Genomic DNA, 12,262 nt, shown 5'->3' on the forward strand with positions numbered 1-12,262 from the left:
TACCATGTTATTTAATAATAACATTATTTTATCCCTCTTAATGGATTTATTCTTTAAAGAAAGGTTGTAGAAACCTTGCTGGTTCACAGGCATATAGCTTTACTCTACTGTTTTGGTTTTTCTTTGGGTGTGGAGTATATACAATTGTGAGAAAATAGTCAAGGCATGCAACAGTGTCTCAAGAAATTCTATCCTAAGAAAATTTATAACACTAGGGAATTGAGATTTGAATGTGAATGTGCTTTCTTATAAATATGAATTCATTGGAGGCATTGATAGCTGCTGAATTTATTTTTTTAGGTGAGAGGAGGGGAGATAGTGAGGCAGGCTCCTGCATGCGCCTAGACTGGGATCCTCCTGGTGACCCCATCTGGGGCTGATGCTCGAGTACTGTGCTATTTTTAGTGCCTGAGGCTAATGCCTTGAGTATTGAACTATTTTTACCACCCTAGGCTGATGTGCTCCAATTGAGCTATCCTTAGTCCCCAGTGGCATGTTCAAGCCACTGGCTCTGGAGGGGGGAGGGGAAGGAGAAGCAGATGGTCACTTCTCCTGTGTACCCTGACCAGGAATTGAACCAAGTTGTCCATGTGCTGGGCTGACACTCTATCTACTGAGCCACTGGCCAGGACCGTTGCAGCTGAACTTAAACATGGATTAACATGAGAATTACAGAATCAGAGGATTTTTGAACTGCAAAGGGCCTTACAAATGAAGGGCTCTTGGAGTGAAAGACTGTCCAAGATTAGATACAATTGTAGATCAAGCCAGTTGTAAGATGACTGAATCAGATCAAAGCCATTTCAACAAGGAAGGAAGTGGTCACAGCCGGAGAGGTGTTTAAACTTCCTAGGGTAGGAGAAAAAACTGAGTCATGTGGAAGTAATCTTCGGGCATGGAGAAAACAGAAATCAGAAAAATAAAACATCCTTTATGTCTCTTGCTAACATGGATGATGCAAAACTATGAATTACAAAAATACAAAACTTAAGTATTATATGCCTTTTTAAAAAGTGGGACAAGCCTATTTAAAAAAATAATGTATAACTTATTTGTATTTGTTTTCTGGGTATAATACTTTGACTTTTTATTTAAAAATCTTTATGCATATATAATTGTGTTAAAAATATACTTTTTGCTTATTATCTAGAATCTGTGACAGTTTGAAGGGCCAATGAGTATTCTCATCATTGAAGCATTCTATGGAGGGTCCCATAAGCAGCTGGTGGACCTGCTCCAAGAAGAATTGGAAAAGTGTGTCCTTTGTACTCTTCCTGCAAAGAAGTGGCATTGGAGAGCACGGACAGCGGCTTTATACTTCTCTCAGAGTATTCCCATCAGTGAGCATTACAGGTAATTAGAGCGCAGGCTGTGTCTTTAGCCTGTTTGTTTGTTTGTTTGTTTTTTTTCTGAAGCTGGAAACGGGGAGAGACAATCAGACAGACTCCCCGCATGCGCCCAACCGGGATCCACCCGGCACGCCCGCCAGGGGCGGATGCTCTGCCCCTCCGGGGCGCCGCTCTGCGGTGACCAGAGCCACTCTAGCGCCTGGGGCAGAGACCAAGGAGCCATCCCCAGCGCCCGGGCCATCTTTGCTCCAATGGAGCCTCGGCTGCGGGAGGGGAAGAGAGACAGAGAGGAAGGAGGGGAGGGGGTGGAGAAGCAAATGGGCGCTTCTCCTATGTGCCCTGGCCGGGAATTGATCCTGGGTCCCCTGCACACCAGGCCGACGCTCTACCGCTGAGCCAACCGGCCAGGGCTAACCTGTTTTTAATGTACCTATATAAGGATATTGCTTCTCCATTGTCCATGAGACTTTCTCCAATCATGGAATTGATCAGTATGACTAGAGTACAGATAGCAGAACAGCAGAGTACATTACTATACCCTGAGGACACGTGGTTGATAGAAAAGTGACCACATTTAGAACATATATGCCTTTCCTCACCTGTCTTGTGATTTTTATCACATGCACAAATATGGGTATGACTGACATTTTTTGGTCTGAGAGAATTTATCTTGGGTACATTTTTTAAAAAATGGATATGAGCAAAGTCTGTGCCCTTATAGGGTTTAAAGACTATTGAAGTAGAGATAGACATGTACATGCAATGAGAGTATGAAAAATAAATAAACTGGTTTTTACCATGAGAAACTGAAGGTAGCTTTGTATAGTTGGCAGCCTTTGCTTAATCTTGAAGGATGAGTGGATTTTAGGGACACAGACCTTCCTTCAGAATTCTGATTTGTTATGAAATGGGAACTAAGGGCATCTGTTATAAAGTCTTACGGGACCCAGTGAAAAGATGGATGAGAAATACTGATTACAGTTTTAGGAGGAACAAGTATTCTCTATTTGTGGGTACTGACTGCTATGTGTTTCCTGTTTCCTGATTGTTAAATAGTGAAAGATTATCCTGCTTTGGCTTGCATAGCTGATCTTCTTGTCATTCTGGGTAGGACTGCATGGGTTTAGGCAGGAGTGGGAGTGCCAGGCTGATAATTAGTGGAGTAGAGCAGACAGGTTGTTAGAGAAAGGGCACGTTGCAAGCTGCAGTGCCCACCTGGGCTTCTGATGCTTGCTTGTAAGGTGGAATAGTGAGCGTGAAACAGGAGCTTGAAATTGAAATGTAGGTTGCTGTCCTTAGTAGCAGTTTGGGGAATTGCAAGAATAATCCTTTTGGTGTATGAAAACCATGCATCATCTCTAAGAATTCAGATTGTCACATGGAATAAGTAGTAAGCACTCAAGTCATATTGCTTGGGATTTTAAAGGTAAAGTGCTATTTGGGGGCATTTTTTTTTGTATTTTTTTCAATCTAAACTATTTTTCTTACATAATTTAATATTTTATATTCTGATATGACTAAGTGAATATTGTTGAGTTACTAATAGTAGGAGAAAACTTAATGAATGTATCGGTATAAAAGTTTTAAAGGCAAGGCTAAGGCTACTGCTGTATTAAACTATGACTATTTATAGTTGCCTTCACATCTTATTTCATTGTTCTCGCTGCACCACTTGTGTCATATTACTCGAGGTCAAGTAATCTGGTTGACTTTATGGCACATTTTCACTTAACACTACCATTTGGTATAATAAATTTCTACAGTGATTGGAACATTGAAATGAAACATTGCTATGTCTGCTATTAGATTTCATTTTGATTATGTAGCTTCTCAGAATGAAATTATTGTATTACAAATATTTGTATGTGGAAAGCATGCAAACAAACACTGTCCATGGCTTCCTCACTCTCTTTTAGGTCTGAAGTATTCAAGAATAAACATCACATTGCTCTTTGAAGCAGCCTTATTTGGGAAGTAGATTTCTGAAAGATCATGATGTAAAGTTTGCTCTCTGATAGCCTTAACCTCCAGGTCCTAACAGTGATATCTGTGGTCTTCCAGGCTCAGCTGTGGAAGCCGTTCAGTTAACTATATTTTAATCTAATCAGACTTCACTAAAAGATATACATCACCAGTCTAACTTACAGTTATATCTGACCAATGATAACATGTACTCTTTACCAAACAACTGTTTTGAATACTTTAGGACAAATAACAGTCCCCTGAAAACTTGTACTAAGTTAAACAATATGTTCACTCAATCCTACATTGAAGTGCAAGAATAACCTTTTATTACATCAGGTAAATCTGATCTCTGTAGAGACGTTTAAATAAATGAAAAGTTTTTGCTTTTTGATTCCTTCCTTTTTATACATTTGGAAAGTGAGATTATCAAAATTCATAAATAACAAAATGAATAAGCACCAATATTGCCTAGTATGCAAAATTGCTATGAGCAAGTAGGAATGTGTCTGATGAAAAAGACCTTGAATGCAGGTACATATGTCATTTTCTAACTTCACTGTTATAAGCTTGTTGTCTGGAAAAGGTTTCGTTAGTCAAAGGATAAATGCTTCAGCTTAACTAGTCAGTTTGATTCTACTTAATCAAACTGATCTACTAAAAGGATACACTATGATCCACATTTTGGGCTATATAATGTTTTTATAGATTACAAAACCTCCAGAAGTTATTTTTCTGTAAAAGTAGTTGGTAGTTATTATAATTTTTAGGTTATATTAAAGCTTTGCCCTCTAGAAACTTCACAAAAATACAGAAAAATGTTTTTGAGGATGTGCTTTAATTTTGTGCTCTGAAATGTGTGAGTCATTTGTCTCAGGATCAAGCTTTTCAATTTTGTTAAAATATACCTAGGTAGACATCAAAGACATTTTATTCATTTTTTTGTAGTATCTTTATTGAACTGAAAGAATCACTGTTTTCACTCTCAGGATGCTTCCAGTTAAGTTTTCATCCATCCGAGATACTGTGACGGACACCCGGCCGTCTGAACAGCCGCGGTTGTCTTTGGGCGGCTCAGCGCCCAGCCCCTGGGGGAAGCGCGATTGACCTAAGTCGGTTTCGGTGATCCAGTTTGCTGCCAAATTTTCCCAGCTTTCTTTGCAGCAAGGTCTGGTCAGTCACTAGGTTTTGGCAAGTTATGTAAGTGTATGATTTTGGGGTGTTCTTCCAACAAAGTCCTTTTTTTTTTTTTTAAACTTGCGAAAGGAGAAAGCCATCTCTCCTTTCCTGCATTTGAATGTGGTTGTGACGTTTGCAACCCCATGAGGTGACAGGATGAGGACATAGCACCTACGCTGCCAAAATGGACTGATAGAGGCTGGGAAGATCCTGCATTAGACTTCCAGTTTGGAGAATACAGCTATTTGGTCACCTGAAAGGCCTGCATTCTAAGACATCTAAAAATGCTTTGTAAAATGTAACAAATTTTCTTTTAAGTCCATAGCTGAGCAAGGTAAGAAAGGATCTGAATCAGGACCTGGAAATTCGAGTGGTAAACTGGTTTTGAAGCTTTGGTTGCCTAATTGCCATAGAAGGAACCGGTTAACTAAATTGTGTTACGTTCTTGAAATGAAATGTTCTGCAGCCTAATCTGAATTAGGAAGCTTCCAGTGTACCCTTATGGGGACAGTGATGAAAGTAAGGTGCCAAACAGGGTGACTAGGTGGTGTCTGTGATATGAAAAAAGGAGGCTGTAGAGAAACAATGGAAGAATATGCTAGAAATGAATAAAAATAGCTGTCTGAGGATCAGGGTAGCAGAAACTGTCAGTCCCCATGCCCGTTCCCTTTCCTTGTGCCCGGCCAGCCTCCTCCTGCCAGGATCTGCTTCAGGCTGTGAGCAGCTCTCCTCAAATGATTCTCGCCCCTCAGGTGAAATCATTCTGAAGAGTGTGCAGGACAGAAACCATTAACAAAGATTTCTAAGAGAACCTGTAAGTCAGGAAATGCAAAAGCATAATTCTAAATAACTCATGGGCCACAGAAGAAATTATACTGGATACCAAAAAATAGAACTGAATCATAATGATGAACATATTATGTATCACAGAGTGGGTTGCATCTAAAGTGACAGTCACAGCTACATCATCTTTAAGAACTCTATCATTTTTTTCATTGCGATGTGCAGAGCCCTTCTTACTTGAATCTAGGAGTAGTGCTGGGAAGGAAGCTATAAGAAGAGTAAATTAGTGAAATTGAAAGCACATAATATAATTAGGATGAACAAACTTAAAGTAGTTATTTAAAAATAATATAATAGATAAACCACAGGCATGACTGATATTTTTCAAAAGGCATGATTAATTTTTAGAGTGAAATAAATGTAGCTACAGATGTGACACAGATCAATAAAAAGGAGGAAATGCTCTTAATAGTTTTATGTTAATACATTGAAAACTTAGACAAAATGGATAATTTCTTAGAAAAATGTTACTGATAAAATCTCACTCAAAATGAAATAGAAAGTCTGAATGGCACTGTAATCATTAAAGATGTGGATGCATTAGTTAAAAACCTTCCACCTGCCTCTTTTCAAACTTGTGTACATGAAATCAAGTGTCTAGTTTTTAGACTTTCTGTTTCATGTAGCCATAGAAGTCTTAATAGGTGTTGATTCTCATTATGATACCTACCACCTACCACTGACCTTTAAAAAAAATTATTTTTAATGTCCAAGGAATGGTAAGGAAAGCAAATAGTTGGATAGAAAATAAATGTGATGAAAGTTTAGTTGTTTCAAGTAATGCGGGAATGAAATTAAAGCTAAAAGTGGTATTTGATTGTTGATAATTGTATTATGATTTGCCATTTTCTTTAATTGTATCATGACCTTGGTTCTTCACTAAGCAGATTCTCTTTAAGGAATGTGTGATCTTTTTCCCAACATTTTTTTTTTCCCCAAGTGATAGGAGTGGAGATAGAGAGACAGATTCCCGCATGTGCCCTGACTGGGACTTACCCGGCAAACACTATCTGGGGCTGAGGCTCTGCCCATCTGGGGCCATGCTCATAGTGGAGCTATTTTTAGTGCCTGAGGCTGATGCTCCATGGATCATCCTCAGTGCCTTGGGCCAATGCACTTGAACCAGTGGGTGGAGAAGCAGATGGTTGCTTCTCCTGTGTGCCCTGATCAGGAACTGAACCTGGGACATCTACATGCTGGGCCAATACTCTACCACTGAGCCAACTGGCCAGGGACCCCTGTGAGACATTGAATGTAACTTTCTTTGGGAAAATGAACATTTTTAGTGGATATGAATTACCTATGTGTGTTTGTGATTTGTAGCTAGCCCTTATGAAAAAAGGTATGGCAAAATTAGTGCTATATATAATGGTAAATTAATAAGGAAGGTGGTGGTTTGTCAAACAAATCTTTTGTAAATTAGTTATTTAGTTACTTTGTTTAGCAAGTATATCTTGTTTTGGATTATTCTTGTTAAAAATATAATCTGCATAATATAATACTTGAAGTAAAACATCTTTTCAATAAAATATACCTTTCTGAATAATTTAATATATTTTAATCATGAAAACACCTTTTTATTAGTGTGCATCATAGTTGGGAGTATAAAAGTAAATGATGGCTTAAGAATTTATAGGTAGGTGAAGTGTTGTCAGGCTTTCCTAAGGTAGTCATTTTACATCTCTACAGTAACCAGAATAAGATTTAGTGCGATTAAATACTAGAAACAACAGCTAGCATATTGAACACTTGTTATGTAGTTGACATTCTACAATCCTGAAAGTTAGATATTGTTTTTCTGGTTCAATGGGGGAAGAATCTGAAGCTTAGAGAGAGTTAGGTTACTTGCACAGGTTACACAGATAGTTAATGGTCTGTATGTGATTTGAACTCGTATCTGGCTACCTGCTGGTGCCGTACACTGTTCATTCCTTTTACTTTTTAATTTTTTTTCATTTTTCCAAAGCTGGAAAGGGGGAGGCAGTCAGACAAACTCCTGCATGCACCCGACCGGGATCCACCTGGCATGCCCACCAGGGGGCGATGCTCTGCCCATCTGGGGCGTCGCTCTGTTGCATCCAGAGCCATTCTAGCGCCTGAGGCAGAGGCCACAGAGCCATCCTCAGCGCCCGGGCCATCTTTGCTCCAATGGAGCCTCGGCAGCGGGAGGGGAAGAGAGAGATAGAGAGGAAGGAGAGGGGGAGGGGTGGAGAAGCAGTTGGGCGCTTCTCCTGTGTGCCCTGGCCGGGAATTGAACCCAGGACTCCTTCATGCCAGGCCGATGCTCTACTACTGAGCAACTGGCCAGGGCCTAAAATAAATTTTAAAAAAATAAAAGAAATGGGCCCTGGCCGGTTGGCTCAGCGGTAGAGCGTCAGCCTAGCATGCAGGAGTCCTGGGTTCGATTCCCAGTCAGGGCACACAGGAGAAGCGCCCATCTGCTTTTCCACCCTTCCTCTTCTCCTTTCTATCTCTCTCTTCCCCTCCTGCAGCCAAGGCTCTATTGGAGCAAAGTTGGCCTGGGTTATAAGGATGGCTCCATGGCCTCTGCCTCAGGCGCTAGAATGACTCTAGCCTAAACTGAGCAAAGCCCAAGAGGGGCAGAGCATCGCCCCCTGGTGGGCGTGCCCAGTGAATCTCGGTCGGGCACATGCAGGAGTCTGTGTCTGCCTCCCCACTTCTAACTTTGGAAAAATAAAAAAAAATTTAATTTTTATATTTAATTTGAATTTATCATCTGTATATTGTATTGTGTCTTCACCACCCCAAATCAAGTTTCCTCTATCACCATTTATACCCCCTCTACCCTCTTCTGCCTCCTCCCAGCCCCTTTCTTTCTAGTAATCACCATTATTGCCATTGGTGTCTATGAGTTTTTTTGTTGTTGCTTTTGTTTTTCTTAATCCTTTTTTACCCAGTTCCCCAATCCTCTTTCCTCTCACAGCTGTTGGTCTCTTCTCTGAATCTGAGTCTTTTCTATTTTGTGTGTTTATTTTGTTCATTAGATTCCACATGTAAGTGAAATCATATGGTATTTGTCTTTCTCTGACTGGCTTATTTTACCTAGCATTATAGTCTGTATGTCCATCAATGTTGTTGCAAAGGTAAGATTTCCTTCTTTTTTATAACTGAGTAATATTTCATTGTGTAATACTGATGGGCACTTGGGCTTATTCCAAATCTTGGCTATTGTAAATAATGCTGCAGTGAGCATAGTGCTGCTATGCACTGATTTTTCTGAATCAATGTTTCATGCTTGTTCAGATATATTCCCAGAAGTGGATTACTGGATCACAAGGCAGTTCCATTTTTAATTTTTTGAGGTAACTCCATACTGTTTTACACAGCGGTTGCACCAATCTGCATTCCCACCAACAGTGCATGAGGATTGCCTTTACTCCATATTCCTGCCAGCTCTTGTTTGTTGGTTTATTGATAATAGCTATTCTGAAAGTTGAGAGGTGATACCTTTTTTTTTTTTTAATTAAGTGAGAGACAGGGAGGCAGAGACAGACTTTACATGAGCCCCAACCGGATCTAACCAGCAAGACCCCTACTAGGCGATGCTCTGCCCGTCTGGGCCGCTGCATCATTGCTCGACAGCTGAGCTATTTTAGTGCCTGAGGCAGAGGCCATGGAGCCATCCTCAGAGCCTGGGGCCAACTATGATTGAACCATTCAAGCCATGGCTATGGGAGGGGAAGATGAGGAGAGAGGAGGGATGGAAAAACAGATGGTTGCTTCTGTATGACCTGACCAGGAAGCAAACCCTGGACTTCACACACCGGGCTGATGCTCTACCACTGAGCCAACTAGCCAGGGCCTCATTGTGGTTTTAATTTGCATCTCGCTCATGATCAGTGACATGAAATGTCTTTTTGTATTTTTGTTGACCATCTCTATGTCTTCTTTGGAGAAGTAAGTGTCTTTTCAGGTCCTTTGCCATTTTTTTTTTTAACCTGGGCTGGAAGCTGGGAACCAGGAGCTTTAATAGATTTGTGAATCTGATTTTCTTATTTTCCTTCAGCACATTTCTCTAGTTTTCAGCCATGGATGTCACAAGTTATTTGAATTTTCTTCTTTTTTTTCTTCTGAGGTTTTTCCTTTAAATCCAAATAAAATACTACATATATATAATATATATATTTAAATCATTGAGTAGACTCATGACTACACAAATAACATTCTCTGTTTAGAATGCTCAATACCTGCCATTCCTGAATTATCCTCACACTGGTGTGCTGTGAAGTTCTTGGATTGATTCATGGACTTGGCTAGAGGCGGCGGCATTCCAGTACTGCCCTGCTCACTTCTCTTATATCATTACCAGTTGTGTGCACTTGGGATTTGGATGATGTTCTGACACTGCATAAATTACATTGTCAGTAGGTGCAGTTTAGCATCCCATAGTTTCGCCAACATGTGACTGCTCCATTTATGAAAATTGGCCGAGAGTTTCCCTGTGGCTGTGGCCCACCAACCAGCTTCCCTGTCCTATTCATAATTGTAGGATTCTCATTTGGTTTGTTTCTACCAATCTGCTCTTCTGTCTAGGCAACGCACACTGCAGTTTCCCAGTGTTTACAGAGAGTTAGGGCTTTGTCCACAATATTTCATCTAGCGAAGTCTCCTGTGTTGTTCAGTTTAGTCATGTGGACTTTATGTTGAAAATGCAGCTTACCACAATACTGCAGAAACAGAACAGTGCTGCAAACTCAAACCCGAGCCATTCAGTCTCTCTCTGTTTCTGAGTCTCCCTCAGTCTGTCTCTCTCCTCTCTTTCTCTCTTCTCTTTCGCATACACACACGAATGACTTACCTTTAAATTATCCCAACAACTCTTCATTGTAAAACTGGGAATTAACCCTGTCACCATGCTTCCTAAAGATTGGTTTCCAGACTTGATCTTTGTTACTTTGTCAGTACCCTCAAGAAGGTAAACAATCTAGTAGCAGGGAAAAAAAGTTTTCTTGTTATGAAGTTTATAGTTTATTCTCACAAGTTGCTAATTTAGAAGTGTTTGGCTAGTTAAGTTAGTAGCTAACACTGTGAACTCACTGCTTCCAAAGTATTAAGCATAGCAGTGCAACTTCAAGTGTGTATTTCTAATATCTTTTCTAATGTATTTTTTAATTAAATATCATATTTATAATTCCCAAGTAATGGTTCATATTCAGAAAGACTGTACCTTAAAGACCTCTAGGGTCAATCTCCCATATATTAATAGTTACCCTTCTGAGAGAAGGAGGGAGACAGGAAGAGAGGGGGGAGGAAAGAGATGAGAAGCATCCACTTGTGTGTGGTTGCTTCACTTTAGTTGTTCATTGCTTCTCATATGCGCCTTGACCAGGGAGCTCAAGCCAAGCCAGTGACCCCCGGATCATGTTGATGATCCCATGCTCAAAATCATTTTTGTGTGTGTGTGTTTATTTTTCCGAAGTTGGAAGTGGAGAAGCAGTCAGACAGACTCCTGCATGCACCCGACTCGGATCCACCCGGCACGCCCACCAGGGGGCGATGCTCTGCTCATCTTGGGGCGTTGCTCTGCCACAATCAGAGCCACTCTAGCGCCTGAGGCAGAGGCCACAGAGCCATCCTCAGCGCCCGTGCAAACTTTGCTCCAATGGAACCTTGGCTGCAGGAGGGGAAGAGAGAGACAGAGAGGAAGGAGAGGGGGAGGAGTGGAGAAGCAGATGGGCGCTTCTCCTGTGTGCCCTGGCCGGGAATTGAACCCGGGACTCCTGCATGCCAGGCTGACGCTCTACCACTGAGCCAACTGGCCAGGGCTAAAATAATTATTTTTAATGAATGAGATGTAAAAGGTATAATGCCCCTAAGTGGACAGGAAATGTACTATTGTGTAAAAGAGCTCTGGCTGTTGGGTAAGGGCCATGATAATTTGCTTTTGGATATAACATACTCATTTTTGACATAATCAAAATTATGAGCCTAATCTTAGAGTGCTGCTAATCTATTTGTTTTTAGGTGTTGAGTGTCTTTGCCATATTTTGTTTTCATAGCCTGGAAAACACCTTTAGGAAATGAAAGGTATTTTTATTGTATTTCCAGTCCCAAAATTTATATCTTTTTTTACTTGAGAAAAGAAGATGTGTGCTTTTATAAGAACTCAGTCAGTGCAAACATGTTTCTTCTGGAGCTGTGGAGGGTGTGCACAGGTCCTGGTCTGGCTGACTCCTTCAGGGCCTCTGAAGGTGTGGCTTTAGTCCGTGCCTTTCCTTTCCTTAGGTCTCCCTCTTAGAGAAATCTTCATGCTGCCTGTTCCCTGGGGGTCAGATTTGGGCTCCTCGCTGCTGCTGGAAACATTGTCCTGTCCATTAAATGACTCATTCTTGTCCATCTTTCCTGCCTTCACACTCCTCTGTGGTTCATTCACATGATGGACCAGCCAGCCCACAGAGATAACGGCAGGCGAGAGGCTGGGCTGGATCAGGCCTGGTGCTCACAAAACAACATTCATGTCCCTTTCTTATGTCTTTTTAAAGAACATAGTCCTTTATTCTAGTGATTTTTTCCCTGTAAAGTCTTTTCTATATTTTGCTTTATTTACCACCTTTTGCTGACAATTAAAATTTAAACCCCTCTCTTTTTTAGGAGAAACTCTTGGTGATTAAATATGTGTAATAGAGGGTTGGGAGGGTTAGTTGGTTTGGCCTAAATCCCCCTATCTTGTGGCTCTTTTCTAAGCCTGTTTCCTGTTGTTTTCTCTCATCAGCAGTTAGTAAGAGCTTCTACACTAATGGCAGTGCCTATGCTAACACTGGTGCTATTAGGCCAAACTTGACAAACTTGGAAACACCATGTTGGCATATGGTAAGTGTCTAGTAAACTGTTTGTTGCTTGAAGGAAAGCATTGTGCCTAATTCCATTTGTTAATACTCATAGCCTTGATTAAATAATCCTTGATTGAA

General features: G+C 40.7%; 1 protein-coding gene across 16 annotated transcripts in view; it reads left to right on the forward strand.

The window, feature by feature from the left end:
• Positions 1-12,262, forward strand: part of GTDC1 (glycosyltransferase like domain containing 1) — a 461,161-nt gene that overhangs the window by 149,514 nt on the left and 299,385 nt on the right. For 14 of the 16 annotated variants that reach the window (XM_066279614.1, XM_066279615.1, XM_066279607.1 and 11 more), the window contains one exon: positions 1,151-1,353. The exons of 1 other annotated variant lie outside the window; for it this stretch is intronic. In XM_066279614.1, coding sequence (XP_066135711.1) covers positions 1,175-1,353 — 179 coding nt within the window. In that variant the 5' untranslated portion in view covers positions 1,151-1,174. Of the gene's footprint in view, positions 1-1,150; positions 1,354-4,437; positions 4,512-12,262 lie in introns of those variants that run through there. One more of the 16 variants, XM_066279621.1, reaches the window with a different exon arrangement.

This window comes from Saccopteryx bilineata, chromosome 5, assembly GCF_036850765.1.
Source record: "Saccopteryx bilineata isolate mSacBil1 chromosome 5, mSacBil1_pri_phased_curated, whole genome shotgun sequence".
NCBI lineage: Eukaryota > Metazoa > Chordata > Mammalia > Chiroptera > Emballonuridae > Saccopteryx > Saccopteryx bilineata.